The sequence below is a fragment of the Accipiter gentilis genome, chromosome 1 (assembly GCF_929443795.1).
Source record: "Accipiter gentilis chromosome 1, bAccGen1.1, whole genome shotgun sequence".
NCBI lineage: Eukaryota > Metazoa > Chordata > Aves > Accipitriformes > Accipitridae > Astur > Astur gentilis.
Window position 1 is genome coordinate 48,914,527 of NC_064880.1, and position 24,795 is coordinate 48,939,321.

At 39.8% G+C, this 24,795-nt stretch overlaps 1 protein-coding gene across 1 annotated transcript in view; it reads right to left on the reverse strand.

Moving 5' to 3' along the window:
- Nucleotides 1-12,476: 12,476 nt before the first annotated feature.
- The window catches only part of LOC126038618 (von Willebrand factor D and EGF domain-containing protein-like), a 188,179-nt gene continuing 175,860 nt past the window's right edge, over nt 12,477-24,795 (reverse strand). The window contains exons 28-29 of the mRNA XM_049800584.1: nt 20,928-21,025; nt 12,477-12,607 (exon numbers count right to left, since the gene is read on the reverse strand). Coding sequence (XP_049656541.1) covers nt 12,593-12,607; nt 20,928-21,025 — 113 coding nt within the window. The 3' untranslated portion in view covers nt 12,477-12,592. The remainder of the gene's footprint in view (nt 12,608-20,927; nt 21,026-24,795) is intronic.

Consider the following 24,795-nt stretch of genomic DNA (forward strand, 5'->3'; position numbering starts at 1 on the left):
CTTCCTCCGCTCCCCCTAAGTGTATCAGACATTTCCGATTAGACCTCCTGTAGAGTCGTATTAGCACAAACCAGAGTTTCCATGGAAAATAATGTCCTACAGCCAAATTAGGTTGTGCTGCAATGACTTAATGAACCTGTGTTACTGAATGCTCCCTGCCTGTTCCCTCGATATGCCTTCTGCTGTACGGAAACACCAACAAAACAGGCTGCTTTGCTCAAAATAAGGCTTGACAGTTTTAAAAATGTCGATTTTGAGTAGGATAGCAAAAAATTCCCAATGCAGATCATCAACAGCTGGGTTTTGTGTGAACGTTTCTGTCCACGGCGCTCACTCCCCATGAAAATGAGACTACTCAGTCTCTTCATAAATATCCAATGAGCTATAATGTCATCAGTCTTCCTAAAAATAAAATATTAAACAGTGTAAATGGTATTTGACCTCTATTATGGTGTCTGGAGGATTAAAAATGCTCTGATTTCAAGCGGCGTGCTGTCCCACACGCCCCAAGCCTGTGCTGTGTGTTTGCGGTTTGAGCCTGTGGCAGGGGACGCCTGGAAGGAGGGCGGCCCGAGTGAGCGCTGCCTTTCCTCCAGCATCTGCCCTCAATGCTGGGAGCACAGCACTTCTCTGTGCTTTCAGTTGTGGTTTAGAAATTATGTTGGAAATATGGAAAATGTGCTACTGTGACGTCTCCAGACATTATCAACAATATGGTATCAAAGTGTATTCCGGCAGCTTCACTTGCAGTTTTTCAGAGATAATGTTTTTGCAAGACTATTTTTAAAATCTATACTTACAGTTCCCTTCTGAGCACTGATAACATATGTTTCAAAACAAGGATGAATTTGCCATGGAGTACTGCCATATATTTCTTTAACAGCCAATAAATAATGTTTTGTGTTGCTGAATGAGTGAAGCTGAACCAGTGCCTTAAGTTATTTGAGAACACAGGATTATTATGGACTAATGTGTCTATTCTCATTTCTATCACAATATCCATCATACTTCCATTTTGAAATCAAAGATAAGGAGGAAAGAATATCACCTGGTTCGAGGGCTTTGATTTGCAATGGGATCTGCTGAAAGAAAGGAAAAATGAGGAGCAGGCGGATAACAGAGGATTTTGTCTCTATGTGTATGTAGCCTTCATTGCCTTTTCCAGCTGTGTCAGAACTTTTTTCAGAAGTAAGCTGAGGAAACCTGGTCCAGGTGCATTTGCTGTGGGGAGAGGAGGGAGCAAATCTGAGGAGTTACTGATGGTTCACAATATCTGCGTGGACACATTTTGCTAGTGAGGCTCCATTGGGTCTGCCCCGTGTTTGATGACAGCCTGTTTTTGTGAGTGACTGGGATGGTAGAACAGAGATCCTGCCTGCAAAATGCCCAGGTAATACACAGCTGCAGCGGGCTGCAAGTAAACTGGAAGGTAGGGTTAGGATTCAAAATGAGTCTACCATGGAAAGTAAAACATACCACACTCTGCAGGAACAATTAACAGCCTGAGTACCAGACGGGTAGACGGCATTTTTGTAAAAAAGCATATAGAGGATTACAGGGGATCATAGACAAAATATGAGATGATAGTGTCCCGCTACATAGAAGTCAAAAAGCATTCAGGGATATATCAAGAAAAGTATCGCATTAGTACTAATGTTGCCTGGCACCCAAAGGCTTCAGTTTTTTTCCTGCACTCGGGTAGGGAAACTGGACCTTGGGAAAGGTCTTGACCATTACAGAAGTGTAGAGAAGAGCAGTGGGAACAATCAGCAGTGTGAAAACAAGATAGGGGAGTAACGAGTGGGAGAAACAGAGCCTAAAGGAGAGAAGACATGGTAGGTCTTAAAATGACCAAGAAAGTCTGGTGCAAGCTGAAGGACTTCTCTGCTGTAATGCCTCACTTGGTTATGAAGGGTTATGAAGCGCAAAACCAGACTTTTACCTATTCTCTGCTGATAGGAGCTGTGTATAAAAGGGAGGAGATAGGAATCGAGGTGTATTTAGTGGTAATAAAAATATTACAAAAATAGGAAATAAGTAATTTTACCCATATACAATGTAAGGCTTTACATTTTGAAATCTCATATTGGCTGGAAAATGTATTTATTTTCTCTCGTTTTGAAGATGGATGATATAATAAAATAATTTTTTTTTTTCTCCTTTTCCTTATATATTTTGATCCAAGTCCATTCCAGGTTTTGGTGCTCTGAGCTGGCATATTTTTTCACTAAGAATTGTTTACACGATTGGAAAGATAAAATGTAAATATTTCCATTGTCTGGGTAGTAATGTTATAAAACAATGATAAACCATACAGTAATATTAAACTAAGTTTTGGAAAATCTAAAGGCCAAGCTTGATCTGATTGTGTCTCTGAGTTATACATTATTTTACCTGTAAATTACTAATTAAAAAGTGCATTGTGCCCAATAAATGTCCAGTTGGATTTGTGTTCTCCAGTAGTTACTTCTATGAAAGAGAAGTAAACAATCATTTTATAATTTTTAATGGAAGTTTATTATTTAATAATGTTTTAGCTTTTGTCTTCGATAAGTCTTGCTGTAATTTTGTTAACGTAAAGTAATCTCTGCTTAGTTTGTATGGCATATTCAATAATGACACTATGCTTTTCAATAAATATATGCTGAGTGCTGGCTTCAAATCCCAATGCCTACTAGACATCTTTCTAATTTGCAAATAATTTCAGGGGTTTTTTTTGCTATTATGGACTGATAAATCCACAGCCTAGAATTCAGTTACAAGCTCTTCTTTTCTCCAAACTTCAGTTCTGTGGCTTTATAAAAAAATATAAGCTTTTGAAATCAAAGAAATTCTCTCTTTTGTGAGGGTTCACTTGCTTATTAGCTCACTTAAGCTCTTGAGTTGGTATACTGAATAGTTCCTGCTACCTGCATACTCGCTCTCTAGGGAGCCCAAGGAAGAAATGCAGATGGTTTTTAGGTTTTAGGTAGGTCAACTGGTGCACACTGAATGTTTGCCTGACGTGATACACCTTGGCTACAGGATATATGGGCAAAAGCATCTGTAAGTGAAACTCCAGCATAGATAAGGTGGTGTTGAACAGCATGTGGAGGGGCTATAGAGAGGTGCAGGAAAGCCAGGAGCTGGAACTACTTTTGGCCTGGCTTCAGTAGGGCAGGCAAAGCGTACGCTTCTCCGTACAGCTGTGGAGTCAGAGGGGCTTCTGCTTTCCTTCAGGCATCTTCCTTTGTCTGTATAAAAGGGCTGTGAGACTGTTTGATCTTGAGAAAGCTTGAGCTCAAAATTAGGCAGAAAACCTTCTGAACTCCTGCGTAATTTGTTTTGCTGTTGTTTTACCCCCCCCCCCCCCCCTTCCTGTTAGTAATTTTGTACAAACTTTGCTCAGATAGGAGCTACTTCAGCGGTGTACTATGAATCTGTGAGCACGCCTAACTTGCATAAAATTGAGTGTATTGCAGGTGCCCTCTCTTAACTCGGAAAATTTAAAGCTACTGACTACAAATCCAAGCATGAAATGATCCAAAGTGGAACTCTGTATCTCATGTGGCCTTTTCTCCTTCATCTAAATTTAGCCCTCAAGTATACAGATGCATCTTGCTGTGCCCTTGCACCCAAGGACAGGACTTAGCCTACAGCATCTAGGCAAAACACTCTCCAGTGCTCTCAGGCAGTAACAGATTGCAGTACTGTAGTAGTCAGTACAGTGTTAAAATTGCAGATTAAGATTCCTTTTCATGGCCATAAAACACCACACAAACATTAGAAGCAGTTTGTAGTGCCAGGCTGCTGGCACGGAACTTTTCTCTTTAAACACAGGGACAATTTCTCACACGTCTATGGAATATTTATTAGTTCTCAGATTGCTCATTAACTGGGATGAGTGGACAAGTGCATTTAGGTTCATACTGTAACTAAGGTATTAAAATGGGTTTAAAATAGCTGGAACTTTGCTTTCTAAAGTTTGTTTCAGTTGAACTGTGGACTACATGGTGGCAACGTGGCCTTGGAAACACTTGCCTTGATTTTGGTTTGTCTGGGTTTTAGCTTGCCCTTGTGGTGCCCTGTGACCTTAAACCAGTCATGTAGTCTTTGAAAGAATTAAGACTTTTGAGTAGTGTTCAATATTAGTTATTTGATATAATTGGCTCCTTTTTTCTAATATAGCAAGACCAAACTAAAGTCAGTGTCTTTAGAAAGGAAAGATGGTGTTATTGCAAGAGCATTGGTCTGGGACTTCAGAGATTTGCATTCAGCTCTCGGCCCTAAGCTTGTGTTGGAATAGGCTTGGTCTGGCTTGGTAGAACCAGCTACTAGGAAAACCACAGCATCCAGAAAGCTGAGTGAGCAAGGCCACTGCTGCTTCTGCTCTCCTCTTGGCTTCACTGGAAGTCGCTTCTGTTCCTCCTGCCCACTCAGGCCGTGGAGGCCTCCCCATGTGCCTCCTCCTTGGTCTCTTGGAGGATCTCAGTTGGCTCACTGCCCTTGGCAGTGGAGAGATTGTTAGATCTGGCAGAAGCATCTTGTCAGACCTGTAGAAAGACCCTTGCCTTGTTGCATCTGATTTCTTCATTTCACAGGTGTGTTTCATTTGTCCAGTTCTTGTATATAGATAGTAAAAACTGTGTGTTCATATAATGCGCAGCTCAGGACTTGGACTTCAGAGAACTTGGGTTCATGTCCCTGTTCAAATCCCATCACTTTCTGTTGTGATGACTGGCTAGTCACAGCTCAGTAGAAAATCCATTTTCCTTATTTGGGTACCTTCTGCTTTGTGAATAGTTCCAGGAATATTTGAGGTGGAAGAGCAATTTAACATCCCCTCGAGGCCCTTTTCAGTACTAGTTTATTTTTTGTGTTGAAACCTTGGTTTATACAAGTGCAGTTCTCTTCCACCTAAGCAGTATAATTTCCAAAAGTAAAGGCATGAACAGTAGATTCGTGTACTTCCTGCAAAACCACGTGTTTAGCATCTACAGATCAGTTATATCAAGTTAACTCATTTGTTTTGAGTCTGATTCTCTCAATTATTTGAAAACACAACAGGTGCCATGATTATACAGATCTTATAAGCATTTCCACTGATAGATTCCCTCAGTTTAAGATGAGCATATATGCAGCCCCTTCATGATCAATGTTTTAACCTTTAAAAGCGATTTCATAGAATCATAGAATATGAAGTCGGAAGGGACCTCAAGGATCATCTGGGCCAACCTTTCTTGGCAAAAGCATGTCTAGACAAGATGGCCCAGCACCCTGTCCAATTGAATCTTAAAAGTATCCAATCTTGGGGAATCCACCACGTCCCTGGGGAGATTATTCCAATGGCTGATAGTCCTCATTGTGAAAAATTTTCCTTGTGTCCAATTGGAATCTCCCAGGAGTAACTTGTACCCATTACCCCTCGTCTTTTCCATGTAACTCCTTGTAAAAAGGGAGTCTCCATCTTCTTTGTAGTCACCCGTTAAATACTCTTCACATGTAAACATTTTCATGTTTAGACTGTAATCCACTTTACAGGCCTATAATAATTTCCTATTATTTCATGTAAACGTTCTTTAGCTTTCTTTTTTAATCCAGGCAGTCTCTAGTGCAATAGCTACTGATTTAGATCCTATCCGCCCCCATCCCCCAGCTCCTTTCTACTGCTGCTGTAACCTTGCTCAGGTTCTTTTCTGTTTGGCTTTTTTTTTTTTTTTTTTTAAGACCTTATGACTCAAAAATTCATTCTCAGCTTTTGCTACCTTGAGACTGAGCCTAGCTTTCTTTTGTGTATTTTGGATTCATTCCTTTCCTCCTATTCTGTTTTTTTAAGGAAAGGGAAATCAATACGCTGGGCTTACTTTGTAATATCTATATATCCTTATGTCAGTATTAATCTCTGTGCTTTTGCCTTGTTCAGATACCACCCTATTTATTATATTGATTTATTTTACAATAGCCTGAACCTTGCATAATTTCAATAACTGATGGTTTTCCATCTTGATCTTCCTAGCTACGGTCTTTAAAACAATTCTGTTTAGCTCATTGCATATGTCTTGACTTGTATCTTTATCCTCAGATGTTTCCAAGATGTTGCAAAAATAGTTCCTGTTATGTATGAAGAAAGAGAATAAAACCAGGTTTGAATTTCATTTTGTGTGTGAATAGTGCTTTGGTCATTTTTATCTCCTGCAGGAAACCTCTGCCACTTGCCTTCATGAACCTCCAGTCTTCTTCAGTAATTTGGTCTTGTAAAGTAATGGCAGGTCATAGCTGTCGAGGGGAAAATGATTGCTTGGTTTATAAGGGCATAAGCTTTTAAAAGTGTTTTAATAGCAGGAGAAAGATTTTGAAATGGTCTCTGTATTAAAGGGCAAAGGAACATATTAGGTTGATAGTGGCTTGTGGTATTAAACAGATAGGCTGCTTCATTTTGTGCCCATTGAAATTCTTTTTCAATACCCCAGACTTAGTTAAAATGTGAAGTAAACAGGCTTGATGACCACAAAGTCTTGGATCTTCTTTCTCTGAGACATCGATGTTAGTAACAAACTCTTTGTTGACTATCAGAAGCTTGGCACAGAGTATAGGGAAGGCGTGCAGCTTTTGAATAGCATAATCTAGTTTTGCTACACCCTTATGACAAATCTGTCTTATACCTGACACGGACTCTGACAGCACTAACAATGTAATAAATCAGTCATGGGTAATGCATGCCGAAAGCTGCTTTGGGGAAAAAAAGAAAGGAAAAAGGGGGCGACTTATGAGCAAACCAGGAGGATGTTTCTTTCTTCTCATGGCTCTAAGGCAGACTGATAAAAAGCCTCTGTATTCTCTCAGTAAACTTATCACAAGTTATTCCCATCTTCCTGTGCAGCACAAATGCCAGCAAGTTACAGGTCTAGATCGAAATTGCTTCTAAACAGGGGGAAAAAAAGTCTTAACCAGGTGTCAAAGAAATCACCTGGGAAATTGGCTGATCCCATGAGGAACGCTATCATGACAGAAGAGTAAAATTTTGAGAGTAAAGTTATTACAAAAATTTTTGACAAAATTATGATCGTTAGGATAAAAGTTCTTTCTGGTTCAGACTGAGAATTTGTCTAGTCAGGGTTTTTCCTCAGAAGCACTTTCCATTTTTTGATCGCTTTTAATCGAGGGGCTTCTCCAAGCCAGGTTAGCTGCGGAGTTTGGGGAAGTGTTACCCATCTAATAGGAAGGTAATAAGAGAACTGGCTCTGACGCAGGAGAGAGAGAAGGACATAATCCTTTGAACTCTGAAGAGCTCAACTAACGTGTCTAATTTGGAACTGAGTTGCCTGTGACTCAGGCAGAGGCAGAAAAGAAAGGCACCTCTGGACAATTTGTGTCTTAGTTTAGGAGCACAGAGGCAGAACCCATCCTCTTGGATAAGGAAAGAAGGCACCGAGAGAAGACACGTGTGGACTGTGCTGCAGGAGCCTGACTTCACCTCTGCAGGAGGAGCTCCTGCACGGCTGCTTACCCATCTCTGTTCACAGTGCAGGGCTTGGAACTCATATCCATGTGTTCCTCTTCCTAGGGGAAACTGGCTAATGTCAAGTCTCCCAGATCTCAGCTGATACAAATAGGAAACAATATAGAAGAGAGAGTAATGTCTGTCTGCGTCTTGTAAGGCAGAGACCTTCCTCCTTTCCAAACCTGCCTTGCATGTGCCTGGGGATCGATCCAGAGCTTTTGTTCTCAAGCACAATGAAAACTTGTTCTGAATAATGAACGTTAATTTTGGATGTGGCAGCTCCTACCCAGAGCTCCTGAGTATGAATTAGCTGGCCGAAGTATAAACAGTAATCTTGGAGGTACCTATTGTTATGCATACCATGTATTTTCTGGTATGTCCTGCCACTTCTCCAACTGATACTAATGATAAATTAATTGAGCATAAAGATGTAGTATTAGGCCCACAGAGCATGTCATGCTGTACAACTTTTGTAGTTAAATAATTTAAAGTGAAAATAATTTTATGCATAATTCTACATGTGTTTATTTATGTATATGGAGAATTCCAAAGTCTTTTTCATTTGGGACATGATATATGAGTTGGCAGGCCCTCTCAACATGTCATCAGCTTGAATTGAGCCCCCAAATGTGCTCATTTCAATCCATCATCTGCTGTTTTTTCAGTGACCCATACAGAACAGGGTTTTCTGGCAGGAAGGCTGAGCATTAAATACACATAGATCATGCTTGTCTCCCCTATGGGTGTGTCAAGACCCAGGCTGGACAGACCAGGGATTCGTGGTGAGTTTGGAATTCCCTCGGGCTAAATTAAGGTTAAACGACATCAAACAATCAGTTGAACATTTTATTCATGGCAGAAGCTACCTGAACTTGGAAGGTATAACAGTAGGTGGTGGGGTTTCTCACAACAGGAATTGGCATGGAACTACCTCAATAACCCATGTAACCCGTGGTAACCATATATATATCGATTCAGGGAAGAATGAGATCCCTCCTGTTGACTCTCGAGATTCAGAGCAGACCCCCCCTTGCTTTCTAGACTCCTTCTTACAGAAGAGCCTAGGGATGGCTGGATCCACCCCTAGTCCCAGACTTGGTCAATGTTTTTATGTCTTAAAGGCATGAGGTGTAGGGATTATGAAAAGGAGAGAGAGGGAGAGAGAGGCAGAGAACAAGAAAAGAAAAAGATGTCACTGGTCCTGCATCCAGCGTTGGTCCAGTCAGCCAACAGGTCCAGTTCCAGTGGGCACACGCATCTGGGGCTTCAGTTTGTGTCCTTTTATCATCCTTGCCCCTCCTTCGGGTGGGCACTCGAACTCATTAGGCTAATTGGTTTGTGCTTGCAGAACCTTCGGGAAATGGGTCAGTGGGCTTGGGGGTCGTTTGGGGAGTAACTTCTCCTTCCCTGCAGACATGACCATTGTTTGATCTTTGGCCATGGATGGTGAGCTGCCCTGCTCGGCGTATCAGAACAGCACATCAGAACATGGAGCTGCGCGCCCTCCGGCAGGCCCTCCCTGTCCTGCTGCTGATGTCCTGTGCTGATCGGCTTCTGTTCACCTGTGGTTCCTTGCTATGCAGGGTTCGTTGTTATGCAGAGTTTGTAAGTTAGGCTGGACTTGCCCCAGCACGATGTTTGAGACATTAACTCTTTCAGTCTCTCACAGGGTGGTCTCCCTAGGACAGAATTAGAGGCTTCTACTGTTGAGCTGCTGCTGTACTTATTTATGAATAAACCAAGGAATGACATCTGCAGGCCCCGCCGAAAGCGGTACATTTCTGGAGCAAAACTCTGCTCATTCTAAAAGGAGTTAAGATGGCTTATCTAACTACCTATTCTGCAGGGAGTACATGCACTTCTTTCAACTTACATTGCACTTCCTAACATGAGAGAAAAAGCCCTTTTTAAATGGAAAGAAAATGGTATTTTTCCTTCTGGAATACCAAAAAGCATGGCTATTTTTCAACTAAGGGCATTTTCTTTGCCTCACAGCAATTTCTAGGAGGTTTTAAGCTAGTGTACTATGGAGGTACACATGTATGTGCATACATACATCTGTCCAATGAAGCATATAACCTGCCCCATCTTTTTGGCAAGAAAAACTAACTCCCTCCTACTTATTGCAGTCTCCTTCTTTGTAGGCAGAAAAAGTGTTAGTGTCATCTTTTCTCTTGAAAACAACACAAACCATATGAAAATTCCAAAAGACTAGATCCAGGGACTTAATGTTTAAACATCCACATAAATGAATATTATAAGCCATGAATGAGTTAAATCTGCCAATGACTGTGCTCTTTAAAAGGTTTACATTAAGAAAAAAACCCATACAATCCCCCTTCTGCCTGATGGTTCTGTTTCCTATTCCCATAACAAGAGGTCATGATTTATTTTGGGTTTTAACAGTATTTTGAAATAAGTCTTCAGCAAACAGAGAATATTGGAAGTCATAATGACAATTAGAAGTTAGAACTAAGTAACTTGTAACTTCAAGTAACTATACTGAGCTGGTACATTTTTTTGGTAGAGTGCAATTAGTAAGACTGTCTCCTACCTTAAGCTCCTTGCAGTGGTTTTGGACACATGATAATTAGAAGAAGTGGCTTATAAGAGAAGGTTTAGAAAAATAAGACCCTGTATTTGCAAGAAAATTTCTCAATTGGGTATTTTTCAACAAGGTGTAAAACACCTGTGAAATTTTAGAGAATAATTTTTCTCTTACATTATTCTATATCTTGTTTAAAACACAAGCTGGGAATATAGTCATCACTGTATCATCTAGTGACTTTTAACCAAAGTATATTGAGCAATCAGGGGAAGAAAATCAGTTAAGTGCTAAACTGGCTGGGAGAAAGGAACAGCGTCAAATTCATCCTCCAGAAAAGAAGTGTCACACTGACACGATCTGTGAAACTGCAGTAACTGTAGGTTACCTACGGTTTGACATCAGATAGTGGAACCTGAGCGTTACTATTTATTAGTGATTGTTCCTGTTTTATAATCACACATAAACTATCCTCAATGATGCAAAATAACTTTCTAATTGTCTAAAAATAGATGGGGATGTATATTGTCTCAAATAGTCACTTCTAGAAATACAGTGAGAAGCTGCAAGGTGTTGAAAGCTATTTTAGGTTTTGAAATCCAATCTTGGCAAGGGGTTTTGTTCATTAGCACTGTCTCTTGTAGACATTATGGAGACAAGGTAATAGAAATCTTTTTTATTGATTGGGGCCGTACTTCAAGAAAGGTGTAATTGCCACCCTAAATTTAATCTTGTAGATACTCATCTGGTGCCAATGCTCTGTTTTAGTATTAATGTCTTCCTGGAACTGTTAAAGCGAATGCTAAAAACTTAACTTCATATTAACATTGCTAACTGTGATCTAGATAAGTATGTATTAGTAAAATACAGCAAGTATTCTTGAGGTCTGGTCCTTTTTCTAAGTGTTTGTGGGAAACTTGCAAGGAGTGGCAAGTGTAATTTGCTTTTTTATTCTTTTACTATTTACATTGGAGCAGTTCATAACATAAAATGAAAGGTGAAACTTCAGAAGTAAAGAATAGAGAATCATTTATTGGAAAACAGAATGGATACATTTAAATTGTTTTGCGATATTAGATATGGGGAAAAAATGCTACTGTTAGGAGCTGGATGAAAGGGAGGAGAAATGTTTCTGTGAATTATAGTAGCGACAGTTATTCCAAGCTTTTTTAAACCCTTAATTTTCAGTATTCAAAGGTCTCACAGTCAGTATTTTTTATTCTTATAAATTGACAGTAAGGGTCAGATCAAATCTTACATCTAGTTACTGTTGCAGCCCTGAAGGTTCAATCAAAATATCCTTACTTGTATCATTGTTCCCCTAAGTTGCTTTTGGAAGAGTGAGGGAGTGTCAAAACTTCTGTATTCCTCCATCAAGGCACTGAGATTTTGGTCTTTTTTCAGTTACTCTGAATCTTCCAGTGAGACGAATGGAGAGCATGAATGCCCAGAGCATGGTTTGGGATTTACTTTACTGAACCCGAGTTGTCCGAGGTGACAGTTTAAAACTCTTTTTTCCAAGTGAACTTATAATTGGTGTCCTCATTGCCTTCCTTGCACTCCTTCCTCCCCCCGGCAGGTTTCCTGCCACTGCTCCATCCCATCCCACGTCAGTACCACTGCCTGCGATGAAACACGCGGCTCATCTTTTGGCCACTGGTAGGTGAACCAATGGTGGATTTCTGTAAACCTGAATTTTCAGGTTAAGATGCAGATTTCTGAGAGCACCTAGGTTTTCCAGTATTTCACTAAGCCCCTACTGTATGATTAGAGAGCTAGTTTTATAAAGTGCTTCCAGGGATTAAGACTGTATGGCTACATGGGGCCTTCTGTGCCCTTGGCTTGTCAACCATTAACTTGCCTGGGAGCAATGTATAGCCGTTACAGAGGGCAAAGAAGAACTCAGGTGTAAAGGCAAATAAAAGCCAGCATTTCACCAGGTATTGCATTGATACCTCCACAAATAAATGCTGATACATTAACAACTTAAGAAACTAAAGCATTTGGCTCTAGCAGTCACTCAGGGAAAGACAATACAGGCTGGAGCTAGTTTGGTTAAACATTATTGACGTCTTTCCCTTGGTAGTCACTGAAATTTCTCAGAAGAAGCAGGATCTTATGGATTCACTTTTCTTTAGACTGTGGGCAAACATACCTGTTTAAAAAAAATGGGAAGAAATGAGGAAATTTATCTGTGCCTTCAAATTTTAATGAAAGCAGAATAACATGGCACTAAAAATCTTTACAAAACGGTCCGTGCCATTTTAAAATCTTGTTGTTGTCAGGAGCAGTCATTGTGATGGTGTCACTACAGCCATGGATCATGAATTTGAGCCTTGCCATAGACAGGTTTGAAAATAAATGTAGGTTTATTGACATATGAGAAGGGTTGTTTTTTTTGTTTTTTTTTGTTTTTTTTTTTTATTATTCTGTGTGATTATATGAGGGTAGAAGGGAGAGAACTAGCAATTTCTTCACACTATCTTCCCAAATGAAAAATGTGCTCAGTGCCAGATTATCAATACCCAAATGATTGTCTTCATTGTCCTGCTGTTGTTATGTTATCTTCATCCTATTGGGAGCTGCAAAAAAGAAATGAGGATTCAGCTGCTTAAGGGACTGTAGAAGAAACAGCCTCATGCATGTGATGTCATGTAAGAAAAAATATGTGCAAGCATTCAAATAATTTATTGTAGTTACTGTATTTTCTTCGGAATTTTTATGTAATTACGGCAAAATCACAATCCACACTTTTTTTTTCACAATTTTGACTTAGGTAACCAAAGTTTTTATTAACTAGGGAATGAAGAACATGTTACTGAAAGGGATTAAGCAGTGAAATGATGAATGGAACTGTTTCCAAAGCATGCACATAAAGTGATATCATCTAGCTAAGGCTGATTTCTGCTCCATCGCTTCAACAGGAAAATAGCTATATTGCTGAAATGATTTGGCTTAGGCTCTATTATTTGTGGTGGCGCTTGACAGTTATGGAGTTGGAATTCAATTTCTTTCATCTAAAGCAGGTGTGCCTTAAAAAAATCACTCTGCCACTTCCGTATAACGCATGGAGATTGTTGGCTTCTTGCCTGAAAGCATTTCAGTGCACTTATCCCATTTTCATACAGCAGAAGTTGTCCATGAATATCATCTTGGTTTAAATACATGAGTGAATTTTCTTTATCCCAAAACAAGATAATAGATGATATGAAAAGCTTTATTTTATGCTAGCACATAGATTTAAGAACCCATTTTGAAGGGCAGTTTTATAGAAATCTATATTACAAAGCACATAAAGATGTTGACATTAATTTATTATTCAGGACAAGAAGAAAGGTGTTCCTTAATCATGATGTATCTCTATTTGATATGACAGGATAACATTGATATTAGCATCATGTATCCAAATTTTACTTCCCTGTTTGACTCTAAAATACTGTACCTTTGTTGCTGATAGTGATGTACCCAGGTAGCAGTTGTTTGTTTGTGAATAGTACATGGCACATTTATTTTATATGAAAAGGGAGCGTACTTCTACAAGTGTCTGCTGGGATTTAGACAGGTTTAGTTAGAGTAAGGATTTGAGTTTACATGGCAAAAATGTGTGTAATATCTCGAAGAGTGATATATATTTATTGAGGCCAAATAAACATGTATGTGCATGTCTGTGTCATATTACACATTTCCATTTATCTATATACACATTTATACTAAAATATGTATCTGGATTTTAGATGTGTATATATTTGGATGCGTGTATATATATATATAGTTATAGAATCATAGAATCATTTAAGTTCAAAAAGACCTTTAAGATCATTGAGTCCAACCATCAGCCTAACACTGCCAAGCCCACCACTAAACCGTCTCCTGAAGTGCCATATCCACACGTCTTTTAAATACCTCCAGGGATGGTGACTCAACCACTTCCCTGGGCAGCCTGTTCCAGTGCTCGACAACCCTTTCGGTGAAGAAATTTTTCCTAATATCCAATCTAAACCTACCCTGGCACAACTTGAGGCTATTGCCTCTCATCCTATCACTAGTCACTTGACAGAAGAGACCAACACCCACCTTGCTACACCCTCATTTCAGGTAGTTGTAGAGAGCGATAAGGTCTCCCCTCAGCCTCCTTTTCCTCAAGCTAAACAACCCCAGTTCCCTCAGCTGCTCCTCCTAAGACTTGTGCTCTAGACCCTTCACCAGCTTCGTTGCTCTTCTTTGGATGCGGATATATATATATATGAATGTTTATATATAAAATAGGACATATTATGAAAATTCAAATACTGCAAAGGCCCTGTCTTGCTTTCTTTTGGTAGAAATGTGTGAAGAAAGTTGGAGCATATATTTAGTACCAAAAAGGGCAGAAAGTTCTAAGTATTCATGTTACACAGACCTGTCTGCAGTCACCCCACAAATCCATTCTGAAGGCATGTGTCAGCTGAAGTCAAACATATCAGGGAAGACTTTCAATAGATTGGTTTCTCCTGTGTTCATGAAACTCCAATGAAAGCTAAAGAAAAGCATTGTGATTTCCAAATCAGTAATGCTCTTCTGTCCCATTTAGAGTTAAAGAGAAGATATAGGATGCATCTTTTTATTGCAGGGAAGCAGCAGAAGTCCAGAATGAACACTTTCATAAGTTTTCTTTCTTCACAAGCTTTTCCGAAACTAAAAGTGTGATCAAGTATTCATACTATGCACTACCATCGTTCTTTAAATCCTTTAAGAACCAGTGGCAGGTTTTTGTCGTCAGTAGGATGGACCATACATGGAGACCTCCAGGTTAGCAGGCAAGTTTACCTGGTAGGGCACATCTCTGCATGGATTTATCTGGGCACGCCTGGAAGCCCAAGCTCTTGGGTGCTTCCAGATCTAGGCTAACTACAGTGTATCAAGAAGCCTCTGAATACAGTCTGAATAGAGGAACAAGTATATGTGTTGAAGATATTCAGTGATATGATGAGGAAGTCACAGTCTCATTTTTTTTGCTTAAATAGCATTAACTACTCTTACATTCTTTTGTAATAAGCAAGCAAATAGTCTGACATGTGTAGCTCGATACTGCTTATATTTGACTTTCCCTTTTTTTTATCTCATATTACTTCCATTTATTTGTCAAATAATTTAAGAATAGGCATGCCATTTTTCCCTAAAACTCCACAGATGACTAGCCTGTATATTCGCAAATGCTAAATACAGCTCGTATAACTTCAGCACCATGATTTGTGGTTTAATGTCTGTTAGTGTATAAATGAACAAAGTAATAGTGATGTTAAGGTCACTAACTGCAGCAGAGGGTTGCCTAATATGAGAAATTGTTTATTAAAAACATCTTGTATTTTCAGGCTGTACTGAAATCAATAGTATGTTTAATCTTTGGAGCATAGTCACTGGGTTCATTCATAGGGAATGAATGGCCTGCTGCTGTTTGGTTTATTGGTAAATTCGAGTGTTAAAAATATCTGCTATAAGGTGAGCCTTTTCTTAATTATTATTTTCTGTAACAGGCTACACTTCTCAGTGCCTTTATGCTTTAGAATAAATATTCAACAGACAGGCAAGTTTAGTGCATTAATATTTAAACTGTTATTGGGACAATACACCATCACGATAGCTTGTAGTGTAATATTATGTACCATTTATATCTAACTAGATAACATTGTTTAGCTTAAATTAATTCTGTTGGCTTAATTAATGCTATTACTTTAATCCATTTAGGAAGGAAAAAAAACCCAAGGAAAGCGTGATGGTATCAGATAGGACAACAGATACAATATGAATTTCAATTTTTGGAAAAACTCCCTGTTGTGCAAATGATGCCTTGATTGTCTGTCTTAGTCTCTTTTGGGACTTGTGCCAAAGTTTTTAACTGTGGTTCCACTGGAAAAGAGGCCTGTTTAGTCTTTTTTGTTTGGGTCACCCCTTCCAGCCCTGAACAAATGTGCTCTAATGGCTGTTTTGAATGTAAAAGTCAGCAGGAGCATTTGTCTTCATGTCTGCCATGAAACTTCCTAAATTATCTGGATCTCTCAAAGAGTCAAATCAAATTAAAAATACGCAGAAGATTTCTAAGAGAGTGATTGCTATTCTAGCAAGTTCATTAGCCTTCTGAGGAATGCTGTTGGCAGGCTTTGTTTAGCAGAAATCCAAAAAAAAGTAAACCAAAAATGTCAGAAAATGAATTGCAAATCATTTGGCAATATAAACGTGAGAACTAGGATGTAGATGATGAATAATTTGGGAAAATGTATATTGTTCCTTCAGGAATCTTAACTGCACAAAAGGGAACTATACCGAAGATTACAGCAGAGAAAGGGGAATAACGTCATTAAGCGAATATGGGCCGTCCAGCTTTTCCAAATGCACTGGGAAAACCAGACACTATTTAGTTTGTGGAAGAAAAAGGAGTTCTGCAGTGAGGCCTTTTTTTTCCTGTCTCCCTGTATCTATCTCCTTAGTGTTTTCAGTCCATACTCTGAAAAAAATGCTGCTAGAAATGAATTTTTCACTTAAATTTTGTGAGAGTAAGTTGAAGACCAGAAATTAAGTTTAAAGGAGGAAATCAGTCTCCTAAACTGGGTAAGTGGCAATTAGCTTGCATCTCCTTGCCTAGGAAAGGGAGGCTGGCGCAATTTAGTTAGCTGCAAGTGCAGTCACCTAGAGAATCCCTTGTCAGCTGCTGCTGAGGGAAAGGAAGAGGCTGCTCCACTCCAATTTAATCCAGGTTTTTGGACAAATTTTACATGCCACTGCTACTGTGTTGTTCCCATTATTTGAAGATTCATAACAGAAACAGAGCAAAGCATGAGTTTTAACTCCCACAGCAAAACATAGTGGTAAATCTAACAGGAAGGAGAGAAAACTGGAGATGACACAGGCAAGGCTATGTGCTCAATGCCTTTTCTTCAGTCTTCACGGAAAGGTTAAATGTGACAAAAGGTTTAACATGATCAGAATTAACAAGGGAACAGGCACGCAAGGGAGAGTAGGGAAGGAACTGAGTATTCAGATTCAGAGAAGTCAGATTTAAGGCCTGTTTACAAGGTTAAATGACTAGGCAATAAACTGGGATTTGAATTTATGGTATGCTATCTACTGTGCATTAACTCCCCATATGGAAAGTCTTAGTGTATAAGAGGGTCTTTACATGAAGCAGCTTTTCCAGGTCAACAGGGCCTCACAGAGTTTACCCCAGCATATTTAAAGATGCATTTTCTAAACCAGCAGTGACTTGCTTTGAGAACTCCCGAAGGATATAAATAGTCCCAATAAAAATAATATCTATTTTTGAATGAGAAAAAAAAGAAAAAGAAAAAGCAAGGGAATGACAGCCAAAGATTCAGACTAAGTTGGTATCTGGAAGGATACTAACACAAATTATTAAACAATCAATTTATAAACCCCTCAATCTTAATAAGGGAACCAGCCATTCTATCCACCAAGAACAGATATGTTTTTTACTTTAGGGAGACTTCTGATATGACTCAGATAGTTGTGCCAGTAAGTATGATTCAGATGAAATAAGTAAGCAGCAAAGCCTGTTTGAGAAAGTATTATCAAGGAATAATTATATCACTATTCTGTAGGCCCTGATTTTTCTACTCTTCGCTACTTTCATTAATGTTTTAGACAATGAGGTGTCACATTTTTTAACATTGTCAGACTTGGAGGCAGTGCAAGCAGGCTTAGAATTAAAAATCGTTTTGATAAATGGGTGAGACAGCTTGAAATCCGTAAGACAAAATTAAGTAAAGACAATAAAGATGGTGCTTACAGAGGAAAAGTCAACTGCACAAATGCCAAATGGGAAATAAGTGATAAGGTATCAGAACTGTGGAAAAGACTGAGCAGGTTGCAGCACTGCTGCAGAAAAATGTAAATCTCTTGCTGTAAATATATTAATCAGAGACACACAGGGAGGCAGTTGCTGGGCACTAGCCTGCACTGGTGCTCAGCTACAGCATGTGAGGAAGGATATAGAGAAACTGGAGACAGTTTAGATGAGCAACAGGGAACAGGGCTTGAAAATTGGTTGGTTTAGCTTAGGAAAATGGGAGAAAATCAGGCAGCAGAGACTCTAATTGTCTTCAAACATATAAAAGTTGTTACTGAAAGAACTGTGATAACTTTTCTCTGTGCCCACCAAGGTTACCCCAAGAAGTATCAGTTGTACATGCAACAGATTGGGTTTATGTTCAGGTTTAGGAAAAACAAACTGTGCTCTAATAATGTAGTTAAATACTTGGACAATTACTTAGATAAATCGTGAGATTTCCACGATTGAGAGGTTTGGATAAGAAGTTGATTAAAACTTGTACAGATTGTTTAGTTATACCTGATCCAGTCTGATAAATTAACTCTATGAAGATTATCATCACAACTTTCCCACAGCAATATGGGTATGAATTCCTATGTTTACAATTTACTGTAATCCATGCTAGTAAATGAGCTTTGTATTTTAATATCTCTCATAATTTTGCTTTTTTTGAGGGGTAGGTCATTTGCTTTCATATAACATAAGCCATGTAATTTAAGCTAGACATCATTAACTCCATCATTTTTATTACTAACTTTGATTCTAGCTTTCAGCAAGGCTCACAGATTGAAGGGAACCTGTTAATTCTCTTTTATTCAGAGCATTTCCTTCTTCACATCAAAGTAATGCACGTTCATATCAGCACAGCCAATCAGTAATTCTGCAGAATAAGCCAGGAAACTGAAGAGTGCTTTAAACAGTCTTGAAAAATGTGAGATTAATCATTGCTAGAGAGACCCATGTGTTTACATGTATCATTGATGTCTTGGCATTTTGGACATACAAAATATGCAAAGTCATCTTCTACTTTCTTTTTCTTTCAGGAGTGATTTACCATGTAATAGTTTATTCATGTGAAAAGGAAGCCTATTTTTTTGATGTAATATTTTCTGTTAAGTGCAACAAAGTTCCACTTCATTTGTGAAATGACAAATATCATACTTCACACTTTCACAACTACAGTAATGCTCTAAAGCAATCCTGATAATCTTGGTCTGCTGTATCAAAGAGGGCAACTCTTGACCTACCAAGGGAAAGTCTCCTGGATATAAACACCTGCAGACAATAACTCCAGTTTATCTTGGCATATTCCTGCTTCCATTTGGACTTCTGTTAACTGTGAAAATGAGCACCGTATTTTCCTAGGCTACAGCCAACCTATTTAATAGATTTTTTTATATATAGAAAATTACAACACTTACTCATCTGATCTACATCAGCTGCATTTCAATATTGATGTAGGAGCTGTAATTTAGTATGAGAATGTACTTGTTAAGAAAATCCATACAGAACTTTAATTCTGATATTAAAATCTAATTATCATTAACAGAACAAAATGACTATCAGAATAGATTTTCATGGTTTCTCTTAAAGCATTATGTAATTGAAATGAAAATATGTTGATTTTTTGCCCCTAGCCTTTCAATATAGATAAATGACAAGGCAACCTGCCTTTTTGAAAGCTGGATATTGGGCCAATCAGGACATCTGAGTGGAATAGTGTTTGAGTTATGGGAAATGACCATGGCTTAAAATTGTGGCTCTTAACAATGGCAAACCTGTAAATTGTTTTGGCTGTTTGTGACTCTGGAAGGGAGAAGTTTCTCTGAGAAACAGGAGGTGCAGGATAAGAAATACAGCAGTACTCAAAATAGAAGGGGAAATTCAAGTTGATACATACAGTGTTTAGGCACACCAGGCAAGATGGAAAAAATGATTTTGTCTTAGTGGTGATGTAGGGGATAAACTCGACTTAAAAACATACACTGATGTGATGGTCAGGTCAAGCCCACCTGTCAGATGTACTATAACCTTGCAAACCATTCTGGTAGTTGGACATGGCTTACTGTTTTTTTTGGGAGGTGGTGAGGATAGTATTTGCCCAACTCAATGCTTCTCAAATTCACGCAAAAAAAGATTTGCATGAACTGGACATCAGTTTGCTTTGGTCAATGTCAAGAAGAGAGAAATCATTGTTTCTTCATAAGCCAACAGGAACAGCTATAACAGCAAGAAGATACAGAGAAGAACAGGTGTCGCCTGTTTTGGTTGCCATTCACCTTGGGAGGGCACAGATTTAGTCCCATTAGCTCTGTTTGAGCATAGGTGGGAGCACCCATTTGGTAACGGAATAGCAAGTGCTAACAGATTCTAGAAGAGTTCATCTTGGAAAAGAGCCTCTAACAAAGTTACTTGGAGGAGCGAGGTGAATCCCTCTCCAACCATGAGAATTGTTCTGGTGTTTTGCCACTTTTGGATAGGTCTGTAGTGACATTTAATGTCGAGTTTGAAGTCAAGCTCAGCAAGAAAAAAGCAGGCTGTCTGTGGACATCAGAAACTGGAGTGGAGCAGGAATGAACAAGAGTAGCTGCAGCTCATACACCTCCTGGGTGCATGTTGCAAACAGGAGGCAAAGTTAGGAAGGGAAGGGGGTGAAAAGCAAGCAGAGGGGCATCTGGTGGGGAGGAGCAGGTTGCCCTTGCAATTCAGAAAAGCTTCCATGCTTGGGCTGGACTGCAACTAGCTGTTTTTCTTCAGGGTTTACTGTGCAGATGATTAGTGAGTTTGGACAGGAGCACTGTATTAAGGATGACCCTACCTACTAGAATAGACACAGCTTTTGTGGGTTTTATATTTCAAGTATTAAACTGTTCCTTAAGGGAAAATTTTGTATAGAACTTGGATACAGTGTTATTTTGGCAGCTTAGCAGTCATTAAACTTCCTGTAAACTATTTTGTAACCTTATTTACACCTTTCATAAGGTTAACAAGACTTTAACCCATTTTCCTGTAGGCTGTTTCAGTTCCATTTGGTTATTTTTGTCCCTCTTGCCATAAGAATCAGTGGGTTTGGAGCTTACCTTCTTTTCACATGCTGAACCAGTATAGCCACTTCTGCAAGCACAGACATTTGGTCTTATGCATCTGCTTCCAAACAGACATTTTTGCTCACAAAGTGCTACAAATGAAAGATAAAGTTGTTTAGAAATAAAGTTATTCTAAGTCTTGTAATTAGAAAGGGAATATTTAGATGCTTTTGAAAATGTTCTGGCAAAATATATTATGATTCTGTAGTTTCATATGATGGAGCAAAGGACAATAAATAAAAAAAAATATTGAGGTATTAAAAATGGTTTTCCATAGGCTTTTTCATGCCTATTTGTCTGTTAGGGTTATAATTTTTCTTTTTTTCTTCTCCTCTTCTTCCCACTGGTGGGGAAAGAGAAGACTGTGCTAAAGTAATCACCTCAGCTCAGTCGGAAATGGACCAGTGCAAGGCCTAATTTTGAAAGCCAGTATATGTTCTGGGCATTGATGGTTGGGTCAGATTTGTGCCAAAATTGATTTTTTTTTTGTTCCAGTTGAATTAAAATAACAGCTGTTAAAAGATTTGTTCTTGACTTGAGATTAAAAGATATGTTAAATATGTACCCCCAAAGGTGATGCTATCACAATAAATAAAAGGGAGAATTTGGTGAATTGCATACTTACACTTATGGAAACTGGGTCATAAGAAGATGTAATTTCATGGTCCCACAGAATCAGTAATGAGCTACTTATTCCAAGTTAAAATGAATCAGAAAAATTTTTAATTTTTTTTTATAGTACCATATTACTTATGGAGGCCCATCCATTTGAAGATATTCTGTTAATAAAAGAATCAGTGGGGGTTTTTTTTAAGAGAGGAAAAAGATAATCAATTGAATTAGTCAAATTTCAGCCAGTTTTTCATCCTTATTAGCAGTTTTTATTGTTTTGACATTGTTTTGGCATAGAGGAAAGAGAACAGCCAATTCATAGGGCACCAATTCAAGAGCACACATGTCATAGTATTTTAATTAGATCTCAGGAGTTAAACCTTCTATAAATATTGCCAGAATATTGCATCCTAGTTACAGGCAGTCAGACTAAGTGCCTTCAAAACTGGTCAGATGTGTATCAACAAGTGGCTTCTTATATTTTCTTGTGAGGCAGAGGCATATAGGAGGCTGCAAACCATGCAACCATTAAGACAGATCTGAAAAAAAAGTAGACACATATCTATGATCCAATACCATCACCTCCCTCATCATGGAGCAAAGTGTTCCATCAGATTTGAAAGAGTTTAATGTATCCCTATGTGTTTTGGGTTTGTGTGGCGGGGTTTTGGTAGCAGGGCAGGGGCTGCAGGGCCGGCTCCTGTGAGAAGCTGCTAGAAGCTTCCCCGGCTCCGAGTCCGACCTGCCTCTGGCCCAGGCCGAGCCCCTCAGTGATGGCGGTAGTGCCTCTGGGAGAACAGACTTGAGAAGGGGAACCTGCAGTGAGCGGCGGGGTTGGAATGTGAGAGGAACCCCTGTGCAGATCCCGAGGTCAGTGAAGAAGGAGGAGGAGGAGGAGCGGGGAGGAGGGGATGCCCCCGCAGCCCGCGGTGAGGCGGCAGGCTGTCCCCCCCAGCCCGTGGAGGGGAGCGGGCAGCAGATGCCCGTCTGCAGCCCGGGGAGAGAGGAGCCCACGCCGGAGCAGGGGGATGGAGGCCCCCCAAGATGGCCGCCGCTCCCTGGGGAAGCCTGCGGTGGAGCAGCCTGTGCCTGAAGGACTGCGGCCCGCAGAAAGGACCCACGTGAGGGAGGTTTGTGAGGAACTGCAGCCCGTGGGAGGGACGCACGGTGGAGCAGGGGAAGAGTGAGGAGTCCTGCCCCTGAGGAGGAAGGAGCGGCAGAGACAACGTGTGAGGAACTGACCCCGACCCCCATTCCCTGTCCCCCTGCGCTGCTGGAGGGGAGGAGGGAGAGAATTCAGGAGTGAAGCTGTGCCCAGGAAGGAGGGAGGGGTGGGGGGAAGGTGTTTTAAGATTTGGTTTTACTTCTCATTATCCTTGTTCTGATTGGTAGTAAATTAAATTGACACCCCCCCCCCCCCCAACAAGTTGACCCTGTTTTTGCCCGTGACCCTAAGTGGTGAGTGATCCCTTCCGGTCCTTGTCTCGACCCACAAGCGCATCTTTATATTTTCTCCTCCTCATCCCACCAGGGCAGCGCGGGACGAGTGAGCAAGCGGCTTCATGGCGCTTTGTTGCCAGCTGGGCTTAACCCACGACACCCAATGAGGGTTTTTTTCACAGAAAATCTACTTCTTTGAGTTGCTGAAGGAACAAATTCTAGAACTTCAGTTTGTTAGACTGAGGTTCTGATTTTGGCACAGGTGTAAGCTCATGCAAATTCTTAGTGTTACAATCTGAAGTCTCAGAGACAGACCAGGCCAGTGAAATTTCTTTAGAAAACACACTGTGAGATCCTAAGCCATCCAAATGTGATTCTCAGAGTTACAGTGATTGTTATAATGACCTTGGAAAGCCAGCAACAAAGTGTTTAACATCTGGAATTTGTATTGCTATTGTTCTTTCTATCAGGTTATTGTGGCAGCTAACACTCAGTGAGGAGGTTGAGATTTTGCCAGGGTAGGGAATATTAAAATCTAAATATGTATACTGAACCTCAGATCTCACAGCTACAGGACAGAGAAGCGAAGCAGCAGATTTATTGACACTCTATGCATCTTAAAAAGGAAAAACTGTAAACAGCCTGGCAAACTGCTACTCTTGTAAGTATAGTCAGGTAGTGAGAGTTCATGCTGTGTCAAAACTACTGACCCATATCATGTCCAGAACAAGAACACGCAGAGACCTGGACATGCTCGTGACCTTCAGGTGCTCCTTTTTTAAAAAGCCAGCTGTGTCAGGTGGTTATCTGCTGTAGGACTCCAGTGACCTGGAGCTGGTGACTTCCCATCCTAGTTTATGAGCTAGATGATATATTTCTGCTATTTTGAAAAGGTAAAAGTGCTGTTTTGTTGAAACAAGATTTTAAGAAACAAACTTGGTTTTGCTAGGTGTCTGTTGCAAAACACTCCTCAAGACCTAGAATGGGCAGCTGCAAACATCTGAATTTCTCCTTTGGGGCAGGGCAGGGGTGAGGGCAGGTTTGAATCCTGGGTGTGCATGGGGCAGAGGAGGAATAAAATCACGCTTAAGCTAGGACATCGTCTGCTGACTGCTTCTTCAGCTCCTCCATGAACTTTGAAAGTAGTCAGATTTTTAACTGAATAAATCTTAAGAGTTTCATTCCTGGAACAAAAATGTTTCCGAGTAGGGAGTGCATTTTCAGTAGAAGAGGATCCTTGTGCCTGCACCAGTTGTTTTCCCCTGTATAGTAAGCTAGAAGAGAGAGAACTGTGTATGATATTACTATTATTCATTTGACATGAACTTGATCTGGGGAAAGATGGAAGTTGATTTCCCTTTCAGCTTGGTAGTGGATAAAATAAGAACAGGTAAAGCAAAGAGAGGTGGACTTTTCTGGAGACCCCTATAGCAGCTGGGGTTGTGCTGGTATGCATGGACAGAGCAGGCATTAGATAAGGTACCAGACTTTTTTCTGTCTGTGGTTTCTTTGATTCTCAGTTGAAGCAAACAAAGAAAAGGAAGGTAAAAGATTTCTTCCTTTTTTATCCTTTGCTACCTGCCTGCCTCTCCCTCTCCACCCACTGCTTCTTGCTGTAGTGCTCAGAAAAACAAGAGCTCAGTTAGGAGAAAAGTTAAAAACATTTTGGAAGAAAATTGGAATTGAAATCACAGAGGATAATAACATAGCTGAAGTTCAAATGAATATTTCATAAATGTATTTACAAGGGATGCTAAGCCACTAAACACTAAAAATGACACAGGCAATGTATGCATTATCCTGCACAGAT